The sequence below is a fragment of the Cyrtonyx montezumae genome, unplaced genomic scaffold, assembly GCF_038088225.1.
Source record: "Cyrtonyx montezumae isolate F1298 unplaced genomic scaffold, pur_monq_1.0 scaffold_25, whole genome shotgun sequence".
In the NCBI taxonomy this organism is placed as follows: Eukaryota; Metazoa; Chordata; class Aves; order Galliformes; family Odontophoridae; genus Cyrtonyx; species Cyrtonyx montezumae.
In genome coordinates, this window is record NW_027071992.1 from 14,325,771 (window position 1) to 14,349,952 (window position 24,182).

At 45.2% G+C, this 24,182-nt stretch overlaps 1 protein-coding gene across 1 annotated transcript in view; it reads left to right on the forward strand.

The window, feature by feature from the left end:
- Positions 1-24,182, forward strand: part of PDZD2 (PDZ domain containing 2) — a 187,238-nt gene that overhangs the window by 102,395 nt on the left and 60,661 nt on the right. The window contains exon 3 of the mRNA XM_065740008.1: positions 22,602-22,998. Coding sequence (XP_065596080.1) covers positions 22,602-22,998 — 397 coding nt within the window. The remainder of the gene's footprint in view (positions 1-22,601; positions 22,999-24,182) is intronic.

Below are 24,182 nucleotides of genomic sequence, written 5' to 3' on the forward strand. Positions count from 1 at the left end.
ATATATATATATTTTTTTTCTAGAGCAGAAAGCTAATCCATCTTTAATTCATGTTCAGATTTTAATGAATTTAAGCTAAATTTTAACTGTTCTAACAGATAATAGTTAATCCACAAGTTTAGCTGTACAGGTGCCATTCCGTAGTATGTCAAAGTTATAAGAATTTGAGCCAGTCCCTGCAGTTACTGAACATTTGTGGATAAAACTGGAAGGAGGAGGGAAAGCCAGACAGAGCCGGAGGATGATCGAAAGTCCAGAAGGTCTCAGAAGCCCCTGTGCCTGGGGGAGGGTTAAAAATGGGACACAGATGTCAAAGTCCCTTTGGTGCTGTCAGTTGTGCCATCCCCTGAGTTCAAAGGACTCGGGAGCTGCAGAGGAAGAACCTGGGAATGGTGTGGCTTGGGAGCAGTTTGTAACTATAAATTGTCACTTAACTTCCTTGCAGTTCCTCCCATCAAATTAAACTCATGGCCGTTGAGGCTGTTTGATTGGATTTTGTGGGCCCTAATCGCTGCTGTGATGTTGCTGCCTAGAGGCAGGGACTTGCAAACAGATCTTTCCAATAGGAGGATTATAGCTGAGGCGAGAGTGCTGGGTTTAAAGAAAGAAAAGTTTAAAGCTGCCATATAGCGGTTTCTATTCTGGTCAAAAAGCAGAGGATTATAAAGCTTTTGTCAGGGAAAAAAAAAAATAAAACTAGCAATATTAGAGGCCGAACAATGGAAAAATTTACTCCAGGAGAAACTCTCTTGGGACCTGTGTTAAGAAAGGATGGTTCCCCACAAGTATGGGGCGAAGCAGGAACTCAGAAGGCATTTCAGGCAGCTCTCAGGGGTGCAGGCCTCTAATATTTTGCTATGCTTTAGCAGAATGGGTGTTAGAGCTGCTCTGGGTTCAGGGAGCCCTGCAGTGCTGTGACTGTTCCGAGTTCTGTCTGGGAGCAGTGACTGTGTATGCTTTGTGGATTTCCTTCAGACCCTTTCTTTCTGTGTGCCTGTGCATTCAACTGTGTGTTTGGAGGCATTATCCAAGTATCTCTGAGATGATACAGGCCCTTTTGGAGCAATGATAACATCAGTGATGACAAAATGTCTGATCCTGACTTCAGTGCTCCTTTAGTTCCCTTTGGTCAAGTAACGCATGCAGAGATGCTGGGGGGATGCAAGCAAGAAGTAATGTCAGAGGCTCCAGCACTCCTTGGTGAGAGCTGAGGCACTTAGTTACGGTGACCCTAAAGCATCCTTGTGTTGTGATTAAGCTTACTTTTTGTATGTGGTAGGATTTTAAAATACCACCTTCATGAAAGCAGCTTCTTCCTGTGCCTCGGGAGATAAGGATTTAAGGATGCCTGTGAGCATTATGAGCTGAATGGATAACTGCTGTAAGTATTAATTGTCACAGAAGGAAATGGGTTTGCACTAATTGGCAGAAATGGCTTTAACAAGATGAATCAGGGTTGGGCTATTGCGTAGCACAGTGATAACCCCCTCAGAATAAACCACGCACATCCTCATCTGCTTCTGAGATGCCAAACTGGAAGTTGATGCTTTGCTCAGGTTTTTCAATGCTAATTGAGTGTCTAGGGGTTTGTGAACAGCTGTGTAAAGGCTGTGAAAGATCAGTGGGAGGGGGCATAGCTGGAGGACCTGAGCTGGCATCTCCAGGGGTTGGCATTTTGGAAGAAGCTGAGTTGCTGGGAGCAGAGGTGTGTGGTAGTCCTGCCCACCAGCAGCTCTGTCGACCCCTAAGGGAGTCTGTGTTGTGCTTTGTGAACCATTTGCATCCTCATGTGCAGTGGATATGGGAGCATGTAGGGTTGTAGCATGTAACCTGGAGGCTTCAGGAGTGGTCCCACAGTCTTCATGCTGCTGCTGGGGAAGCAGACATGCTGACTAGAGCAAAGATAAACCCCGGTTTGCTTCAGACAGCTGCTGGTCTCCACAGAAGGCCAGCAAGGCTCCTCCAGCCAGGGACTTCTACTGTTAAACTGGGTGTGCGTTTTTTTCTTTGTGTTCTGCTTTAAAAATCCAAAACTTTGGACAGAAACCTTATAGCTTGAGTCTGTTTCTCTGCGGACCTTAGTCTGCTGAGACACTTGGCCGGAGTGCAGAATATTTCATTGTGTAGTAACTTGATTTTTCATTTTATAAACCCTTATGTAAACACATTGTTTGGATCGTTGGGAGTGGGTTGTTTAACTTTTCTGTCTGCAGTTTGAGAAACATCAAGAAAAAAGGGACGAGAGGGAAAAAGAAACAAAACACTACTTACATCTCCAGTGAGCCCCAGTAACACTTTCCAAATGTAAAAGCCTCTTAAGATATGGAAAAGCAGCAGTATTACTTATACTGCATTTATGAAAAGACTGATCAAAGCGGCACAACTTTGCTTGTCTTTATTTAGCATCACTGACTGCATTAACATCAGGGTGCTTATTATTTTAGCAAATTCAAAAGTTGTGGGCTCTGCAAAGGGTAAAGCTGGTTAAGGCTCTAGTGCATGCTCAGTGTATATCGCATTACGTGCCATGCTGTCACAACTCACTTTGTGCTCTGATGGCTGCACTTCTTCACGTGCCACTTGAAAAGTTAACTTTTTGTTTGAGGATTGAGATTTCTTTTTTTTTTTTTTTTTAATTTTTCTTCCTTTCCCTTGAAGGCTGCTGGGAAGCAGACAGGTCTGACCTTGGTGCCTGATTTCTGCTCTGCAGGGCAGCACTGGTGCTGGTCATGTCCATCTGAGCAGGCAGCACTCCCTGCTCACAGGTGGAAGGGGATTAGTTAGATGGCATTTGTGTGCCCTGACTCATCGTGCCCAGCTGCTACGGTCAGGCAGTTTTCTTGGCCAATAGCCATACTGTGAAAAGGACAAGCAAAAACAGACCCACACAAAGCTCAAACATTCAAGATAAGGTGAGGATGATTTCTGCTAGTTCCCATACAGGCGTGATAACTCATACCAAAACTTTTGTATCGTGTATGCATAGAGGATAAGGGTGGTGGGAGTAGCATGTATCAAATACTTAGGGATGGTTAACTGGGAGAGTCACTACTAAAGCAGTAGTGTACCAGCAAATTGCATAGCCTGTTAAAGCCTGACTTTTAAGAGGCTGATCAGATCAGATACCAAACTGGAAATCTCTCTAAAAAGCTTTATGTGGGGGTTTTATGAGTGCTATTGTCTCTCTTTCTGTATACACGGTAAGGCATTGGCTTTTGTTCTGTCCTGTGAGCAGTGACTGTGAATGGAAACTCGCAGCACAGCCCAGCTCTGAACATTGCTGGCTTGGGACAGCAGCCTTTTGACATGGCATAGTTCAGTGCTTTGTTTTTGAGATTTCTCCTTTTGTAACCACTGGTCACGTTGGTGGCCAAAGCAATGCTGCTGTTAGAGCAGACAAAAGCAATTTCTGTTCATCAGGCATGTTTGAAATACTTTTTTTCCCACGTCCTCTGGATTTGAGAGGTTGGCTGCGATATCCCCTCTCCAGATGGCTGTGTTTCTCACTTTATGAATCAGGTACCATTTTAATACCTTTGTTGGGTTACTGGAGTGCGTCTCTCATTTTTATTTTTTTTCTACCTCCTCCCTTTCTGTCTTTTGCTCAGTTGTAATTTGACCTTACCACCTGCTTGGAAGTAAAGATGATGTGTGAGCCTGAAAATAAGCAGTGATTGATTCCTTCTTAGATCTCTCTTGTCTCCAGAACAGTGCAGCAAGCGAGGGGAAACTCAGATCTGCATGCACACTTCCCTCAATCCTTCAGCACAAAACCCCCTTAACTGTATGTCCAGCAGCCTCAACCAGCTAGTCTGGCATCATTCATTCAGCTGTATTATTTGTATTCCAGTAGCAATGATGTAACTGCATTTTTTAATTTACTGAACAGACTTCAAGAATATGTGCCATGCTTGGTACATACTCGCTGTCTTTCATACATGGCTATATCTCAATTAGTGGGAGTAATGAGGAGCTGCTTTGGATGAAGCTTAAAGTTGGGTTTTCAGTACATGTGTAACTCAAGTGGTAAGAGTATGATTTGTGTTTTTGTGCCTTTCCCATTGCAAACAGTGTGAAGAGCAGTGGTGGGCATGGTGTGCTTCTGCCTGCGGTGCTTGGTGCTGGTTGCTTTGCAGAGCTCTCCTGCTGTTGCTGGGCTTGGTGGGGCAGAACGCAGCCAGTCCACAGCCTATCTTAGTCAGATCATCTGGAGTTGGCCATATCTTATAGTTGCTAAAGAGCTTCTTGTTTTCCAAATGCTTGAAAAGTCTGAGCAGAGAGAGCAGATATTTTCATTAACACATTATGCAGAGAAAGGCTTTCCCAGTGCAGGGGCAGGGATGGTGGCTGGGACCAGAGAATCTGGAAACCCTATAGTTTCTATGTCATGTCTCTGGCTTTTGAGACCAAAGGTTTTCCGGTGCTTTGCATACAGCTTGCTTGTGCTCCTGTGCTAGGGTTGAAGGCAGCTGCCTGGTGCTGGGAGTTTTGGGTCCTGCTCCAGGTGCTCCTCAGGTGGCACCAAAGCTAGGCGTTGGAGCTGAATTTTGGGGGTACAGGTTGCAGTGTGGAGTGGAGCATGTACAAAAACTGGGCTTGGCCTGGATAACTGCAGTTGTGGCTCTGGTCTTCAGTCTATCCTCCTTGCATTGCTGTGGTGTGAGATATTAATTCCGTGTTGATGTTGTGAAGTCATGATTTGGATTAATTTACTCCAGGGTATTTCACTTTGAACTCATTAAGAGCTCTCTCTTGTGCATATTGTTGACCAGAAGGGAGACAGACAACTCTGTGATGTGAGTGCCAAGGATGTGTTAGCAGATCTTGAGCAGTGCTTAACAAAGGGTGACTGGAGGAACAGGGAGGTCCTTGCCAGCTCCTGATTTCCATGGAGTTCCCACTGCAGGCCTCACTGCTCGCCTGGAAATGAAATGCAGGATCTGGTATGTGAGTCCTTGGGTGGTGGGCCCCTCTTGGAGGTGTCCTCAGTGATGGAGAACAAGTGTTCAGCTATTTAGCCATCAGTGCTGTAGGTTGAGGACCTCCTTCTTGAATTCTCTCTGACTGGGTCAGTAAATGTACTAAGGAAATTAGGAAATTGAGTAAATTATTAAGTCAGTAAATCTAATAGGGATTCAGGGTCTGCCCTCCCTTCACTGAGTTTGAGTAATGGTGATTATGTATGTGTTCAAACTGCCAAGTTAGGACTTGTATCCAGACTGCTGCTCTCGGCCTGCTGTCCTGGCTTTTAGCTTCTGGTCCAGATCCAATACATTAGAATTAACATATGTATATTGGCAAAGCTAAATAGACCCTAAAATATGATAGATCTTAGTGAGATACTGGTGTGTTCTGTTAATAGCTCTCTTTCATATATATTTCTAGAGATCTCGGTTTTGAGATAAAATTTAATAAACTGGAGGAGGTAACAAGCTTTTATGTGTAGCAAATGGCTTTTGTGACTTATTTCACGCTGGGGGCTGCTGAGTAGTGCTACAGGCCCCATCACTGCTTTCCTGTCCAAAGAACTGGTTTTAGTCGAAAGGGTACAGAAGGAGAATAAGAATATATTAACTAAGTTCACATGTGAAACTGCAATGACACAAAATAGAGGAATAAATCTGGTGTAATAGCGGTTTTCTTTATAGGGGTTTGACTATTAGGTAAGTCAGTCAACTGTTGCTTTGCTGAAGGCAAGTTTCTCTAGGTGGTAAATTTCATCCTGAATCCCTTCAGGGTTCAAGTCTTTTTCTTTTTTTTTATTTCTATTTTTTATTTCTCAGATTGTGAAAGTAATCTCTCTTGCAAACTGAAGTTTGCCTGTGGCAACTCTTCTATGGCATTGACTCTGTATTGTCTAAAGCTAATTAAATCAAAGAGTATTGATCACATAGTCGGCTTCCTGCTTTGGCTTTGTGTTCTCTTCACTCCCTCTCCCCTGGTGTCTGCTTATGTATTTAGGAGAAATAGTGGAGGAAAGAAGGACTTCTGCCTCTTGTCCCTTGCAAATAATGAAAAAAAAACGGTTGTTGAGAACTGGGGCCATGTAGAGGAAAAAAGATTGGAGAGGATGGGTAACCTCTAACGTGGGAAGATATGTCAAGATTTTCAAGGGGCAGGAACATCTGGAGAGCTGACAGCATCTTTCTCTGCTGTTTGCCAACACAATTCTATAGGGCCCCTGCCAAAAACTTCCCCTAAGTGAGGGGCTTTAGTCAGAGTGACTACAAGGAATTCTTTGTGAGGACAGTGCTGCCTCTTGTCCCCTCTTCCTTCTGGTAGCATGGGCAGCTAAGGCCAGCTCTGTTTTTGGGAACATACAGTGTCTTCATAGAAAATGTCAAAACTGAAATAACAGGGCAATTCTGCTTGATCAAATGATCAACATGATGAACAACTTGAGCAACAGCAAATCTGGTATGGATCCAGTCCAACTAAGGTGGTAAACTACATTATGTTTCACAGTGTGTTACCTAAATGGTTATGTATATAGATGCAAAATCCAGTAGAGTGCAACAGGTTTAAGCTTAATAAGCCTGTTGCAGGATGTTAAACGTTTTGTAGGATTTTTAATGATCCTAAAAATTTTGTTAGTGTCACAGGCCTGTATTAAACACCATTATTCATCTCCAGTGTCTTAAATGTAATGGCTACACTGTGAAGCATCTCTAGACCCCCAGCTTTGAGCCCATAGTGTTAGTAACCAAAACCAGGCTCCCAGTGCTTCTCAGAATTGGTTCCATCGATGTTATTTACCCTTTGCTTCTAACATATATTACGTATGTGTGGGCGCTGTAGGATCTCAGTCATGTTTATGACCTCATCCTGTCTAATGCATAAAACATATGCTACTTGTATGGCATCCATATGAGTAGCGTTTATGCATATGTATCTGTATATATTTCTATATTTGATCCATGTGAGAGCAAATATCCCAGCTTAAAAAAAAAAAAAAGAAAAAAGTTCACAGGAGAATAAGTGCTACCACATTTCAGAGTAAAGTCTGTACCAGGCTAATTTTAAGGTTTTACATGACATGTATGAAACTGTTAATAGCACTTTGGCATTGGGAAAGTACAAAATAAAATAAGAATTATCAATAGGTGCATGATGTGTGATTTTGTTGATTTCTGGTTTTGTTTTTAGTACTTTGGTCCTGATGCTTAATTGGGGGAGGGAGGGATCATCATCATCATCATGGAAACAGGACAGAATGGTGATTAAGATGGCTGCGGGTCTTTTGTTTTCTGGGTGTATGTGGTTTCTTAAGTGTTTGTTATTGCTGTGCTCAGTGACAGTTTGTTCAGACTACCTGCTGTGTGTGTGACTTCTGTGAATGTAGGGAATAGAGACAATGTGTTGAGATGCTTTTGGTTGTATCAAGAAAAGCATGACCAGCAGATAGTGGGAGATGATTGTGCTCCTTTACTCTGCTCCTGAAAGATACCACCTGGAGTATTGTGTCCAGTTCTGGGACCCGCAACACAAGAAGGGCCTGGATTTGTTTGTGTGAGCAAGTCCAGAGCAGGGCCACAAAGATGATCAGAGGGCTGGAGCACCTCCTCCATGGCGACAGGCTGAGATTGCTGGGGTTGTTCAGCCTGGACAAGAGGAGGCTCCAAGGAGACCTTATAGTGGCCTTCCAGGTCTTGACGGGAGCCTACAGAAAAGCTGGGGAGGGATTTTTGAGAAGGGCATGTAGTGACAAGACAAGGGGAAATGGCTTTTAACTGGCAAAGGGTAGATTTAGGCTGGATGCTAGGAAGAAATTCTTTATTGTGAGGGTGGTTAGACACTGGAACAGGTTGCCCAGGGAAGTTGTGAATGCCCCCTCCCTTAAAGCACTCAAAGCCAGGCTGGATGGAGTTTTGAGCAACCTGGTCTGGTGGGAGGTGCCTCTGCCTATAGCAGGCGGTTGGAACTACATGATCTTAAAGGTCCCTTCCAAACCAAACCATTCTATGATACTCACTAGACAAAATGCCAGTGAGTAGAATCCATGGGTTGACTCTGTCCTAGAACACAAGGGTCTCTAGTAGGATATTTTGAGGAGAGGGGAAATACTTCTGTCTACGCTTTTGAATTTTTTTTAAAAGCATCTTTGCTGCAGAAGGCTGGTGAAGAGGGAAGAGGAAATTCAAAACTAGAAGTCCCTGTGGAGACTTAGGTGAGGCGCTGGCACTGCTGCTCAGAAAGCTGTGATGCCCCATCCCTGGAGATGCTCAAGGCTGAGTTGGAGGGAACCCTCGGCTGACCTGGTGGAGGGCAACCAGCTTGCAACAGGGGGGTGGAATTGGGTGGGCTTTAAGGTCTTTTCCACCCCAAGCCATTCTGTGATGCTTTTGTCATGGGGTGCTTTATCAAGATACCCTATCCTGAACAGGCTTGTGTCCCCAGTGAATGGTAGCATGTGTCCAAAAAAGGCCAAGCACTCCTCTGGTAGAGCTTCCCAATGGACTGAGAAGGAGACGTGTGGTTTCGTTGCTGCCTTCCAGGAGGAAAATCCTGGGCAAAGTGACCCTTGCATTTGGAGGAGAGAGAGTAGTGTCGGGATCCTGCAGCTGGGATTTTTGGGTTTCAGTAGACTGGGACAGCCTTAGGGCTGCTGTAGGGTATGGTGGGTGGCAATGGCTGATTCTGGAGGATAAAAATAGTTTTCAGAAGATTGAAAATAGTACTATGTTAAAGTGCCTGTGGCAGAGTTGCTTGGCACACACATTTACAGCTGATTGTTCCCTGCCATTGCAAGTGGGCTAACGCCTATCTGCATTACTTGAGCGGAAATGTCCTGCGACATTTAGAGCTGTGGTCTAGCTCGTCCAACAAAGAAATTCTTGTCACTAAACAAAAGGCTTTCTTAAGGCGTATATGGACGCTCAGACTCTGAATTTATACTTCTCTACATGGGTTGAGTCACTGCACTGGTTTTTTAATAGAGCCCCTCTGGATTTATGTGGCTGCTGCTCAGATTAACTCTGATCCAGTGCGTGAAATAAGATGCAGTGGTTGCTGTGCTCTGCTGCTGTCCTGCTACTTGCAAGCAGTTGGTTGAAGTCTGCTTCTGGCTTTTTTCTTTATTTTTTTATTTTTTTGTGCAGATAGTAGTTAGAAAATAAGTTATGCAGTATCGCTGTTTCTGGTTACGCTGACAGTGTGTACATGTTGCTACTTGTTATTTGTAAGCAGACACCCAATACCTGCTATCTTGTTGGTTTAATTGAATTCCACCTTATGTGAGAACATGCTGACAAGTCCAATCAGTACCTTTGGTGAAGTTTTAGCAAGGGGAGAAAAAGGAAATTAGGTATATGGCATATTCTAAGCTGGAATAGAGTAGTCATGATGATGTGTAATGGGAGTTTTTAGTCCCCCCCCCTTTGCTGGGACATGCGCCTTGTTTTCCCTGCGGCTGCTGTCAGATCCTGTCCTGAAATTCAGAGCCATGGTTTGCAACACCTTTGGAGCAGGAGGTGGTGATTCCCTGCAGGAAGGAGCTCCCAGGGTGGGGCTGGCTCTGTGGGTGCTGCAGAGGGGAGGAATCTGGGCTGGAAGGTGTGAGTGCAGCACGGAACTCTCGGATGCAGACCTGCTCTTTGCTGTAAGTAAACCTGTAAGGCTACAGTGGGGCCAGATGAATGCAACTTGAAAGGGGAATGGAAATTTATTTTCCTGTGATGCTGCTGCCTTTGATTTTTTTAAGTAGCAAAGGCTTATCTGCCAAATAAACCTGCGCTGTATGAAGCAGGGGTGGGCAGAAACTCTTGGAATTAAAATCTGTGAGTCTTGTGGTCTCAGTCTCTGGGCTTTGCATATCTTTTTGGTTGGTAAACTTTGATTTGCTGGAAGCTTATCTGCATCTAGAAGTGAGGGTTTGCCTCTGGCTAGTATGCCCTTTGCATTCATTTAAACAGTCTCCTTGTCCTGTAAAAGTTTATCTGGAATAGCTACGTGGGTCTTTTGCATCACAACAACTATTTTCTACCTTTTTCATTTCTTAACTTCATCTTTTGTTTTTGTTTTCATACTTTCGTACTCTCCTGCTTGCTCTCTCTCTGTTGAATATTCAAATTCTCAATCTGTACATAGGCAAAGATTATTATTGCTTTGAACTTACAAATGAAGTAAATGAATTCCCAGATCCACTCTGAGAAGGGAAAACATTCAGTCTGAAATATAATCTGGAGCCTATAGGAAAGTGCATCTGAAGAACAGTTTGTGCTAACTCTATAGCTCTGGTACCAAGGCACCATCTCTCTTATCATCCAGAGTATTGCTTGTAAGCTCTGTGTTTTAATAGTAACTTGGTGTGCCTAATTAGTTAGCAGATTCTTTGAAGAAGCCGCTGTACTGATTAAATAAGCTCTTATTTTTCAAAGCAACTAAAGGCACACTTAATTTGCAGAGCAGATAGTTGTGATGCTGCCTTTGGTTTGCATGCTAGGAGCCAGTGTGAAGCCAACATGATGGAGGCTCTATGCTTGCAGTCAGGTTTACTCCAGCACTGTCTGTGAGGGCTGATGCTTGAGGGAGGTGTCTGGGTCTTCCGCACAATAGCACAGCATAAACGTATGCCACTGGGCTTGATGTGTCTGGGAGGAGAGTGTAGTGTAATGAATGCTGCTGCACCATTGAAGTCGGTGACAGTTTTATCCATCTCTTCACTGTTCGCAGGCAGGTTCAATCCAGTAATGAAGAGCTGCTCTGAGTTTCTAACCAGATGACATGGCTGATCCTGAAGCCTGCATAAAGAGGCTGTAGTTATTAGGAGATTTGTGGCTCTGAAAGTTCTGGTTCCCTTCATACAGTTTGTTAACAGCAAGGATTTGCGGTGAGTGAATAACAGATGACAATCACAAAAAGTTTACGGTGCATGTCTTGTGACGTGGTGCTGGTCTGCCTCATGGAGAGCTGAAGCAATAACTGAGAGGTCCTAAAAAAATGAAAACAAAATTGCAACCCCATGGGCCCCATCAGCACATCTGTGCTCGTAGCCCTGGGGCAGGCAGGAGGGAGGAGCAGGGAAGCCTGCTGATCTTGGTTTCCTTGCAGGGCAAAGGGCTGGTTCTACATCTCCTTGCCCCAGCTTGGGACATAGCTTATGGCCTGGGCTGCTCCTGGAGGTGTTTCTGTAACCCAAAAGGCCCCGAGTGTCCAAGCAGTGCTTGTGTCTTTGTGGCTGGCAGAATGCTTACAGCAGGCTGGGAGAACTGTGAGAGAGCAGCAACTTCACTCTGCTGGCTGACAAGTTAAAATCATCTGTGAGCACTAATCTGTTGGCCCTCCAAGGAGGGCATGTCTACGTCTTGTGTTGCAAAACTGAGTGAAAGTTGGGAAATGTTTATGGCTGCTGCCATGCGCGCTTGTTAATACTTCTCCCTTTTGGCCTCATTCAACTTGCTGCGGTGAAAACAGAGAGTGAGGGCGTAATTAGAAGCTGATTTTTAATGTGAACATCCAAAGCAAGAGGCAGACATACTGCAGACAGGCGCATGTACATCTAGTGTCGCACAGCTCTTGCTTTAGCAAGCTCTTTTGCTGCAGAGTTCTGGCTGTGGTTCCTGTATTGGGCACGGGGTTTGGGGGTTACACTCTGGACTTTGGGTGATTTGCACAGATGGTGTTGGTGCCATCCTTGGCTTCCTCTGAAATCAGACTGTGTGCAGTGGGAGTGAGGTGTTGTGTTTACTGTGCAAAAATAAACCCAGCCAGGGAGCTCCAGTGGGAAATGCTTGTGTTTATGGGGGATTGCAGGCAGAGTAACTGGTAAGCATGCTTTTTTTGTTCAGTAAGGATGAGGTTTCCTGACCAGATGTCAGGAGTACCAAAGCTGTGTTTGGCAGTGGAAGGGTAGGGGCTTGGTGTCACTGCGGGAAGCTGCTGGGTGCACAAGGTGTTGGGTGGTCATGGCTGGGGACCTGGAGAAGTTTGGTTTGGCAGAGATTAAGGCCATTGATCCACAGGATTTGCTGTGTATACAGCCTGTTGTCACAGCAATTTTGTTAAAGAGCTAAAGAAAGCAGCCTTCTTGGACCATGTTCCTCCAAAGACAGCAGTGTCATTCGCAAGAGCAGCTTAAAAAGTTTTTAGCGTCCAGTCAGATTGTACTTTCAGACTTTTCCTCTGCATTGTTAAAGGGTTAGGGGTTCCTTCTTCTGGTTTTAACAGGGAGCTGAATTTCTTGCCTTGGCTCCATGTTTCTGGCTTTGTGAGCTTGGTAGCCAAACCAGAAGCTGTGGGGGTGCTGAATGATGCAGGTACTATCCCTCTTGGTAGGGAGGAAGCAGCTGATGTGGTAGCTACTTTCAGTGTTGTGTCAGGTCCTGGAAAACACCAAGAACTGAGTGGTCTTTCAGAGGTGAATAGCCCTCATTGCCAAATTTTGCCCCTTAAAGGCGATAAGAGCTGTGAATTTCTCTGTCCTTTGAGACACTCAAGGTCAGTGTGGATCAGACTGAGCACCTGGTCGAGCTGTAGGTGTTAATTGCAGGATAGTTGGGCCAGGTGACCTTTAAGTGTCCTTTCCAACTCGTATGATTCTGTGGTTAGTTCCTTTTGTATCTGCCGCAGGTACTGTGGGGTTGTTGGGAGCCTTCCCTCTCCCTCTGTTAATAGGACTCTTCTCAGCAGTTTAGCTAAACATGGGGAACTGTTGGGAATAAGGCTCTGCCCCAGCGTCTTGCTTCCTGCTATAAAATAGGCTTGATTAAATTTTCCAGCTCTCCTTTTCATTGCTTACAGACATCTGAAGTCTTTACTTCTCAGTGGAGAGAAGTATATTGGGAATTATGGCTAATACTGAAACCTAAAGAATGTGATTTGCCAAAACATTGTTGTAGATTTTTATTTTTATTTTAAATGTAATTGCAGAACTTTTTTGCTGGTGTAGAAGTCGTTCATATGTGTGTTTTCTCCTCCTTTTTGGGGCATTTTTGTTGATTTCTGCTTAGGGAAATATAGGAAGCTTAACTCAGAGGATTGGAGTAGCCTGTGAGTGAGTGGGGTGCAGGGTGAAGAGCTCCCCATGTTTCCACATCTCCAGGCAGATGTCTTGTATACAGCAGATTCAGAGTACTAACCATTTCTCTCATGTTAAATCTACTCCCAGTGGGCAGTGCTTCCTAATGAGAATGGGAGCCAGGAGCTACGTACAAGGTTTGAAGGGAGAAGGGGAAGATGTGAGCTGTGTGCTTACAAACACATAGAAGACACTTGCTCTAGAGGCTATGTGGTCCTAAAATAGTTTGGAGGGAAAGAAGTACAGCAGCACAGTGTGAAATACAGCAGCAGGACTTGGACACTCAGAGTGAGGTGGGTGTAATGCTGCTGTTGGTGTGTGCTCTCTGTGTGGGCAGTACATGGGTTATGCATGGGTGGCTTTTGACCTCTTCCTTTTTCCTTAACTTGAGTTGTGTGTGCTTTTCAGTCTGGTGATTTTGTGTTTGGCAAACATGAACCTGTTTGGACTAACCAGTCTGGAGTAAGACTTCCACCTTGGGAGGAATGCGGCAGAAAAGTTGCTGCCATGTGTGAATGAAGATCTTTCAAACCACTGAGAGCACTTCGTGAAAATTGGTCTGAAGTAAAATCTTTACTTTGATGTGTTCTCTCAGTTTGGAAGTCAAAATTTTAGTGCCTCTTCATTAACATTTCTGAGATTTGTTTTCTAATTCAGAAGTGCTGTTAAAAAAAAAAAAAAAAAAGCTGAACACCTGAACGAATGATAGAAAGCTGTGTCTTGGAAATTAACAGCAACACTGGTATTGAAAACACTTTAAGCAGTGCTCTGTGACTTACTGCAGCTGTTGCAAAAAGTAAACAAGAATTTATTTGTATTCCAGCGTGCGTTCTTTGTGAATGATTATTTTCTGTTTGGGTCCTTGTGCTTCTCCTGAAGCAGAAAATTGTGCATGGACCTAATTAAATAGTAGCCGTGGTCCCTGCAAACTTCCCTCAGATGGACACATTGGAGGATACTTTTGTAATGGAGCAGTTACCAAATATGTGTGCTAGACAACAGTGTAGCCCAAGGGGGAACTGTTGTACTACAGCTGACCTCCATTCTTGAGTTATTTTGCCAGTTGCTTGGGGTTGGCTCTGGTGTGTGGGCACAATACTGATGGACATCAGCACATAGCACAGTGACTAGAGTGTATAGAGTGGGTGTCTGGCACATGCCTGCCTCTGGAATTTCACATCAGCTTAATTTGAAGCTTGGGAGACTGCCCAACTGTGTGAACCAGAGCACAGGAACATGAGATTTGCTTCAGAAGTGTATTCTTGGTATGTACAGAAGTGCTGCAATAGATAAATGCTGTTTATGGCAGCCTTTGGTCGTGAGGGTGTTGGGAGGAACAGGGGCTAGTAAACAGACTGAATGTCTCTCTTCCTTTGCTGTTTTTGGCTATATTTCCTCTCTCTCTCCATCCCGTAGTGACAAGGCTTCAAAATCACTGCCCTGTGCCTGGCTGCAGGTCAGTAAAGCACTGCATGAGAAGGAGCAGGCAAAATGAAATCAAGACCTTTTGGAGAACATATTTGGTGAAAATGGTTTGAGGAGAAGCCTTCTCTGTTGTTGGCAACAGTTGTGTTTGGATGTGGGTTTAAGGGGGTCATGGTATTCAATCACCCCTGCATTGCAGCAGCATTACCAAATGGCATGAAGCAACCAAGAGTGTCTGGCCTTGCCCAGCCCTTCTGAGGAGAGCACATACACCTCTGAACTACAACAGGAGAACATAATGTGTCCACATATCCAGGTAAACATCTCTTTCCAGCAGGACTAACAAATGGAGGCTGGACTGAATTGGGCCACCACTGTTTGTAGGCTGTGCCATCAAACAAGAAGCAAATTGAATTTGTCAGCTTAATCCTTATTCTCTTAGAGACCTGGTCCCAAAGAGCATTGTGTGCTTCTGAATTTCAGGTGTAACTGTAGGAGTTAACATGTTTGGTAGGATCAGCTCCTTGTAAAGCTTGAGTCCAAAAAATTAGTTCAGTCTGAAGGCAGCGTTGCTCTTCTCTTCTGCTAGCAGAGCCAGTGGATCAGCAGATCCCTGAGGGTTTTGTGCTTCTCACTGGGGCAGATGGCTGCTGGTACACAGCTGATGAGATTTGGGCTGCATCTTAGAGCTCAGGGGCTTTTTCTAAGTGCAGAGGAGCTGTGTTACTTCTTGAATTATCATCTTCAGGTGTTTGTGCTGGGAAAGAAAGAGGCTCAGTGCAGCCATTTGTGACACGCATCCTTGTGCTGTGTTCTGGAGGTCCCTGATCTCATCACGCTCCATAAACTCTGACCACGTTTCTGAAGCACATGGGGCAAAACCACATTCTTGCACTGTGTCAGTGTAATCACAGTGATCTAATATCCCTCCTTTCTGCACCTGCAGTGAGGATACGATTTAGCTGGTCTGCAGAAAGAACGTCTGGCCTTTTGATTTTAGAAACTGAAGTTATGGAGCTGCTTGGCTGAGCAAGCCAGAACCTCTCCCTTCAGCCTGTGAGCTCCTGTCCTGCAGCTGCAGCCGTGCCAGCAGTGCCGGTGGGAGCGGAAGCCTGGCCCCGCCGCTGCTTACTTTCCTGTCCCTGCGTGCTGGTGGGAACCTGATCAGAGCACCGAGCTGGGTTAAAGCTCCCTGCATTAAGGTTTGAGATTTTTGGGTGTTTGCTTTTGGCTGTGTTAAATTAAAGCTGGATCAGTTCCCAGGTCGGTTCATTTGTATGGCTGCCCAAGAATTGTGCCAGCAGCTGAGCAGGATGTTGGGCGGGAGGAGAGCTGTAATGTTTCGTGTTGGCTGATTGTGGATTTAAGGTGTTTGTGAAACTCTGGTGCCGCAGCTTTGCCGCCCTGCACCTTGCAGCAGTTCTGTGGGTTGGCCCTGTTTTTTTTAGTGGAAAGGCTTGCCTGGGGAGCTGCAAGTGATCTGCAGAGCAACAGCAGGGGGAGAAGAGTTTAATTCTGTCTAATTCTAATTCACATCATTGTGCTGATATCAGGAAGTAAGGTGTCTTGACAACCTTTAGTCATGGCCCTGTGTCACAAGGCTGATCTTAATCTCATCCTTCGGTGAAAGCCACAGGTAGGCAGCGAGTCCATGAGAACACAGCAGCAATCCTCTGCTCTCTTGTCACCTCTTCCCAGACCTGGAGACTTCACGGTGAGTCTGACAGAGGAATCTTCTGGATCCAGAGATGTGTAGGCACAGTTTTGCAGACTTCAGCACTGGAGGTTTTGTTCTTGTTAATCTTAATCCGCTCTGCTTTGCTTTCTCTGCTGAGCACTGGAGAGCAGACCTTGCCCCATTTGTTCGCTGATATGCCGCCTCTCTGACTTCTTGGTGTTGTGCTGATAGCTGCCAGCCTGTGAGCAGCTCGAATTGCTTCAAGGCGAGCACGAGGACAGTGTTGATTGCACAAGGCTGCTGGCAGCCTTAATCCGAAGAAGGGATTGGGTCTAATCAGAACCTAGCATGCTTGTGCCACTTAGAAAAGGCCACAGAAAAATACCTTGAAGTTAAACTTCCAGATTCATTTTTCCTTGAAGGTTTCAGTTTGTCTAGTTGCATTCCTTGCTGTAAAGTTAATGGTGAAAATGTGCCCGAAACAAAATTGAAAGAGCTGGATTCAGAGTCCTGTTCTCTAGAGCAACACTTGAGATATATTAAGAGAAGAAAAGAGCATAGCTCAGGGAGCTGCAGTCAACATGAGGCTCTGGGAGGTGCTGCTCATCCCTGGCCATGAGCCAAGGGCTGGGAGCTGCTCATCCTCCCCTTGGAGGTGGAAGTCCTGTCCACACCTTAGGCTGCTTGAACACCTTCCCTGGATGTTTCACGTCTCTCAGCTCTGTGAGTGACTCTTCCCATGCTGTTTCTGCCTTTCCCCCTGCTTATTAAGGCAGGCAGAGAACAGCGTGTCCCCTGTGTGTGCCTTCACCTGCAGAGCCTGAGACAGGATGGGGCTTGTCATAGTGAGGCACTGGTCTAAGAGCTACCTGGCTCCTTCATGGTCCAATAATGTGATAAAACAGCTGACTTTACCAACACTACTAGTTTCAACTGAAGTGAGTTGCAGCCAGAGATCAGTGTCATCCAGGGAAGGTCCACAGCCCCTGTGGGATCTACCCTAGCCCCTTGGTAGGACATGTGATCTCCATTGCAGCCTGGGCTTTGGGAGTGATCCTTGTTGGCTTTGAGTCCCATCTGAAGAAATGGAAAAGTGCTCTCTGTTGTTTGCCAAAATCTGCCCGCAGTGTTGTGGGTTTTCTCCCACAGTGACGACAGTGGGGTGAGGGATTCACATGGAGCTTTGATCTGTCACTGTTAGTCATCAATTTGCCCTGACTTACCTGAAAAGCAAGTTAGCTGAGTTTTCTGTGTCATGGAGAAGTGTTTTTTTACTTTTAGCTCTTAAATCCCCCTTGGATGTGGAGTTTTGAGTACTTTGAGGATCCACGCTGCCCTTCATCCTTCCAGCCTAGAGATCGAGTTTCAAGATATTTCACCGTGCCAGAGTCTTCCAAAGTAGTGTGTAACAGCTAGCAGTCTGTCTGTCCTGCTGAGGACACTGCAGGTCTGTGGCTCTGAAAGCTGTCAGCATGACTGAAATTCTTCCTTTGTGCCCTGGTGAGCTGCACAGTGGGCTGTGGGATGTCCATGCATGTCGTTTCCGCTCTGTTTTCTGATCAATCAGGATGAAAGGTTGTGTAGAAATGTGAAATAGTATTATTAGTGTAAAATAAACGGACTTCTTCAGTATTTCTGATCTTAAAGTGGATCCAGATGTTCTCTTACAGCTGCCAGGCCTGCTTTGGTTTTCATGTAATTCAGCGCAAGTGTCTGTATTTGTTCAAGAGAGACAAGATGCGACAGTTTGTTACAGCACACTTTGTCAGGCCTGTAAACCTCTATATTTGCCCACTCCTATGTGAAAAAAAATGTAGGGTTTACCCTACAGCACCATTTCCCAGTATAATGCTTGATATGCATACCGCGAAACTTGGATTATACTGAGCTCACTTAGCGGTTTGTGCAGTTGCAGCATAGGACAGAAGTGGGATTTGACTGCATGACTCAAAATAGTCTCCAAAGGAATTGTCCATCTTGCAGTAGCTCACATGGAAGGGGAGCAGGGAGTGTCCCTTGATAGCAGCCACCAGCTGCATTTTCTAACCTGTGGTTGAGCTTTGACAGAGGGAGCTTTGTGGTGCTGTTTAAAGTGCAAAATGATTTTTCTCTAGTTTTAAAGATTATTAAGATTTTCATGGTTTCTTTCCTGCAGAGAAGAACAAATCTGCCCTGCTGCTTGAGGGCAGGCTTTTATTCAGGCTGAGGTTTTAGCGGAGCTGGGGCCTGAGCAGGATGAAAGCAGCAGAAGCGGCTGTTCCTTCTGAGCATGTTAGTGGGAAATATTTCCAAACTGACTCTTTGGTGATGTCTTTGACCTTGCTTGGGGAGATGACACTGCAGTGGAAATACCGAGGCTCAATGCTTGTCATCCCTTCCAGGGTCTACCACCCACATGGCTGGATTGGTTTTGTGGTCTTTGGTGTTTTCCTGTCTCACTGGGACAAGGATTTCCTGAGCTTTATCTTTTTATTTTATATATCTATTATATATATATAAATGTGTGTGTGTGTGTATACGCACACATATATATACATATACACACACACATTTATTATTATATTTTTTTTCAGGCTCAGCCTGTTCTGAGACTCTCCAAACAGGCTTTTTTCCTACTGTTGTTGTTGCAGAAGTTGTGCAGCCTCTCCTTGCCTCACCCTGCAGAGCTGTAGCATTGCCTCCCTGGTCACTGTGTTACTGCATGGGACTTGAGATTTCCTTCACATGTAAGGCAAGGGTGTGGGTTGAGTTCTATAGGACAGGAGCAGCCCCTTGTATGTAGGCAGACCAGATTCTTGGCGCTGCCTTGCAAACCCTGGCAATACCAGAAAGCATGGATGAGTGTTTTGTTGGTAAATGTTTTGCAACTGATGCATTACTAGTTGGTGAAATCTTGTTTTCAGCCGCTGGCATTAGGTGTGGCTGCCCAAGGTTTTCAGCTGGTGCATGCCATGCAGGGCTTCTCCTGCGTGCTACTCCATCCCTTGCCAACCAGCACAGGGTAGAGGAAGTTAAAAACCTGTTGTGATTTGCAGTCTCACTTTTCAATAAATTAGGTCAATCAAAGCTGTGCTTGGGAGATTGTTCGTTTCTTGTGCCTTTTTCATTTGAGCTCTTGTTTGAAGTAGCCAGAAATTTGCAGGCAGCAGTTGATGCCATGTGCTGAGAGCTGCAGATGCACACAGGCTCTGATCCTGCCCTGCCAAAAATCCCACTGATGGCTAAAATCTCTGTGGATGCTCTGCTGGGACTGAATCTAAAAAAAGGCATGTCTGCTTAGCACACATTAAACCCCTGAGAAGTGAATTCTGGGGTCCTGTCTAGCTCTGGCAGGTTTTTGCAGTATAGAGGCTGTATAGGTACGTTTTATTGAATCCAGTTCTTTATTCCCCCTGGCTCCTGGATGCTCCTGGACTGATTGAAAGTAATTAAAAATCTGCAGGTTCTCAGTCTTTTAATACATCCTTTCCTGTCTTTTGTCCTGTGCAGAGAGCCTGCTGTGCTTCCGTGGGGTTTTCTGGCTTCTTTCTTAAATAGGGAAAGAAATGACAATGGTAAAGGAAGCCAGCTAAGTAGGCAGCATGTACTTAGCAGAACTTAAAAGTGGCTCTTGGTTAGCAGCCCTGCCTAGGGATGGAGGGTGATGACAATGACCGCAAATCCTTCATAAATTAGATGCTTCTTTTGTAATATGAGCGTGGTGTTACAGCAGTGCTGGTTTTTCAACACAGGATGCCTGATTTTTGATTTGAGACAAGCTCTGGGGTAATGGTGCCACTTACTGTATCACTGGTACCCATCCTTGCGGTAGCTGGACATACCCTGTCTGGAAATACTGGACATTATCTGGCATACATGATCCCTCACTGCCACTCAAAGGTAATTGCTTCCTGCCCCAGAGAAAGCGTTCCTTTTTCTTCATGGGAATGTGTGCTTTGAACTGCTGAGGAGCACTCAAGAAGACATAAAACCATAAGTTACTACAGGCTGCACGCCTGGAACATGCAGACCATCCCACCATATGGAGTAAATCAACATGGCCCCACTGACTTCAGCACAGCTGCATCATTACCACTCTGAGCTGCAGGCTTGAGTTTCTGTGGACAGTGGATAGAGAAGAAAAAACTTTTTCTTCCCTTTCTGTAACTTTGCAAGTTATGAACAGAGCAAATGTGGTACAAGTGGAGGTGAAGCAGTAAACTATTCTCTCCTTTGTCAAATAGCTTTATTTGGAGTGTGCACTAAGTTCCCCCTCCACTTAGTTCCAAAATCAAGCAGTTGATTAGTGCATGCACTTGGTTACTGGCACTCAAAACTACAGCAGCGATTAGTTCAGAGATAGAGATCAGTGTTTTAAATCTCCTACGTAGATGCACCTGCACAAGAACAGGTCTGGCAGAATGGGCTCAGCCCCGAGCAGGCAGGGCAGCACCCATGCGAGGCATGGGGCTACTGAGAGAGGAGCAGCTCTTCTGTTTGCCAGCAGCAGCAGTGCTATCAGGCTTACGTGTGATGGATCAGAGTGCAGTGGTATTGCTGCAAGCAAAAGTCATGAATTTTAATCAACTTTACTGTCTGCCTTGAAATCTGAGTTGAAAGATAAATGTGAAAAACAGGCAGCCCGTATTGTTTCTGGAACAAAACTTGACCCTCTTCTGTGGATTAAAAGCATTTTTCTTTTAATTTGATAATCCAAACTACTTCCATCTTAGTTGTGGAATTTTTTAGCCCTGGCCTCCTTGCTGGACCTGTGTCACCTCACAGCCACCAGGTGGTTGGGCTGCTGCAGAGACAGTGCTGTGTGTTTGGAGATGGTTTGACGTAAGATATGTTTCAGGTTTTATTTGAAAATATATATGTTTTATTTTCTTGTATTGTCTTTCTTTCAGACACTTGCCCAAGTGGAGGTTCATTTGGGAAATCTGGCACAGGAAACCTGTTTGTCCCTCAGCTTTCTTGCTCCAGGGCTGTACTTAACGTGGCCAAATTCATTTTGGCATCAGATTTCCTAATGAAATACAGGCAGTCTGAGTGGTGCTCTTGTTTTGAGGGGGACATCCCAGTTTTAGGAGGAGGTCGATTGAAACTGCTGGCTAATGTCCGTGGGCAGAAATATACCCACTACCTGTTGCTCTCACACTGCCAGGCTGGTCTGGATTGCTTTGAGTAATGCAGAGAGCTTTCTGCAAAGAAGTTTGCTTCAGGGGTTATCAGAGCTGCTTTTCCTGTTTTACCATAAGTCATCTCTGTGCAGGAATAGCTTTGAAGGGTTGTGTTTAAGGCCAAACAATTTTAAGAAAGGAAAGGGGAAAATTACCCCACAAGCATCAGGCAGGAAGAAGAGTGGAAGACTCCTGAGTTCCTCCTCCTCTCCCTGCCACAAGTATTGTGTTATTTTCTGTTAGGACCTGTTACGGTTTAACTCCACGCCTATTTTCTCATCTCCTCTGATAGCTGTAGGCTCACCAACTGCTCTGTATTAGTGGAAAGTTTATTGCAGCTGCAGCAGAGGGTTATATGATGCTCTGGGAAATTCTTGCTGCTTTCGCTAGTGAGAAAGGCAGTGGAGTTTTTGGGTCTAAATTAATGTGAAAGGGCACATACAAACCTGTTTAATACACATTCCAGCTTGTTTGTACTCCTTGTTGGTCACACCCTTGGCTGAAAACCCAAATATTTCAAGAATTTGGGTTGAGGTACATGCTTTCCCAAAAGAGGCATGAAGTTGGATTCCCCTTTTGCATCCATGGGTGCAGTTTCTTTAAGGTCACTGAGTATTTGAAGCAGAAATGCTATTCCCTCCAAGGCACCTTCAAAGTCTTTTGGGAGGGAAGGTGGTGCTGTAGTATGGGGAACCTGGTGTCTGCTCCGTGCACAACTGCAATGACTTATCCCCAGCTTTGATTGGAGTACACCTGCTGTAAAGAAAACCCATTCCCATTCATGGGAACTGGGGTGCCATATGGTGCTATCCTTTGCTGTACTGAGTCCATTGGCTTTGTGCCTGCTTACCCAGTGGCTGATTTGTTCCCCTGAGGCCCTGAAAGCGCATAGGTATGCCAGAGCAGATGAGCAGAGGAGACTTGACTGTTTTAAACTTTTCAGAATTTATGTATTTATTTAATTCCCCCCCACTGGATCTGCTCTATGTTTTGCCTTGCTTGCTCTGCCTCTTCACATCGCTGCGCCGTGGATCTGGAGGACAAGGTGGTGGCAATCCATTTGGTGGTATTCCTGGTTGAACAGTTACTGCTCCTTGAGCAGCTGGTAGGGCTGTTTGGGGGTAGTGCTCAGATCTCTGAATATCAGTGCACATTCCTAATACCAAAAGAAAAAGGAGCTTCCTGCGTATGTGTTGAGTTATCCCTATGTGTCTGCATGCTGGATGCAGCTGTGCTTCCTGGGAAGTCACGAGGGCATCGCGGGTGTTGGGGTTGGATGTGGGGTGAGCCGTTGCTAACTCATGCACCTCTTTCCTTGCAGTTACCTGGCCGAGCAGTGCTGGAATGGAGGCTTTGTCTACCTGATCATGTTGCGCCGCATCAAGCGCAAAGCCCCTCTTCCTCCCTCCAACGGCAACAACAGCAACAGCTGCGACCCCAAAGCCAAGCCCAGCCCTGAACCTGCTGACAGAGCAGCTCAGAATGGGAAAAGGACCAGGAAATTCGGGGTCATCACCAGGACACCAGGCAGCAAGGAGAGCAAAGAAAAGCCAGAGCATGGTAATGGACACTGCACCCCAATGGAGGTGGAGGTGTCTCAACCAGAGGCCCCTGAGGCAGAAATTAATGTAGAGGAGCAGCTGCACAGCACCAGGGGACAGCACCGGTCCCGACTGTCAGAGGGCAGCATGATGGACATCGTTGATCAGTCAGCCCAGGTAAGTCTGGGGTTTTGTGGAGGAGCAAGAGGATTTTGTGATGTGCAAGAGGGTTAAGGGAACTTCTGGAGTGCTTTCGCAGGTTTCAGAGCACTGTCCTCTGTGTGACAATGCAAGCTGTTGGGATGCTGATTTACAGGCACTGGGTGCAAAAACAGGGGACGGGAGGATTTGAGAATTAGGTAGTAACGGAATGGAATTTTTGCTATGTTCCATCTGTGATGAAAGAGATGATTGTTATTTCTCAATCTTGTCAGCGTTGGGTTTAGGAACTCTTTTGTTGGAACAAATGCTGACCTTAAGGCACTGAGGCCACAGGTGTTACTGGAAAATGTTCTTTTTGACCTTTGAGGCTTCTTGTCTGAGTTCGGTGGGACCTTAAAGCTTCTGTTCAAACTGGAATTGAAATTTCCATTCTTGAAAGGAAAGGGAATCAGCACCAGACCTTGGTGCAATTACTAGCATTACAAAAGTTGTTTGGAAAGAGATTGGGAGCCTCATGGAAGCTGCTGTGACTTTTGCTCCAAGTTGATGGGATGGATGATTTGTTAATGTTTGGGACGACAGTGAGCTCAGGGCTTTCATTGCTTTGCTCTTCATCCTAATGGAGATCTAGGGGTTTGCCTGGCTAGAATTGCAGTATTGCTGAGTGGAGAAAAATAACCCAAGCCTTGATCAGGTTTCACTGTGTATCTATCACCAGAAGAGCTGTCTGCCAATCTTTCCAGAGACACTGATAACATAAACAGAAGAACACTGCTGTGCTGGGCTCAGGGCTTGGTGCAGCAGCTGCATTTGGTTTTAAGACTTCAAAGCTGGTAATGCAGCAGTTTGAGTGGACATCTCATCCCTAATGTCTGTTAGGGAAAGCACTGGTTTAAACATACCCTCTGAATTGGTACTCCCCAGTACTAATGCAAAGTGATGGCGGTTGTTAGATTAAACTAACTTAACTTAAAAAGCATTGGAGGGGACTAATCCAATTTTTTAAAGTGCTGGTCTTAAAGAGATGTAAATGAGAAAACCTATTCTTCCATCAGTGAGACACATTTGATTTCATGGTGCAGCAGGGAGGGAGTGGAAGGTGTTTGAAAGCCACATAATTGCAGTCTGTAAAGCGCTTCCAAAGGAAGGCATTAGAAGTTCAAAAATAAATAAATGCAGCCTTTCAGTATTTTGAAGTC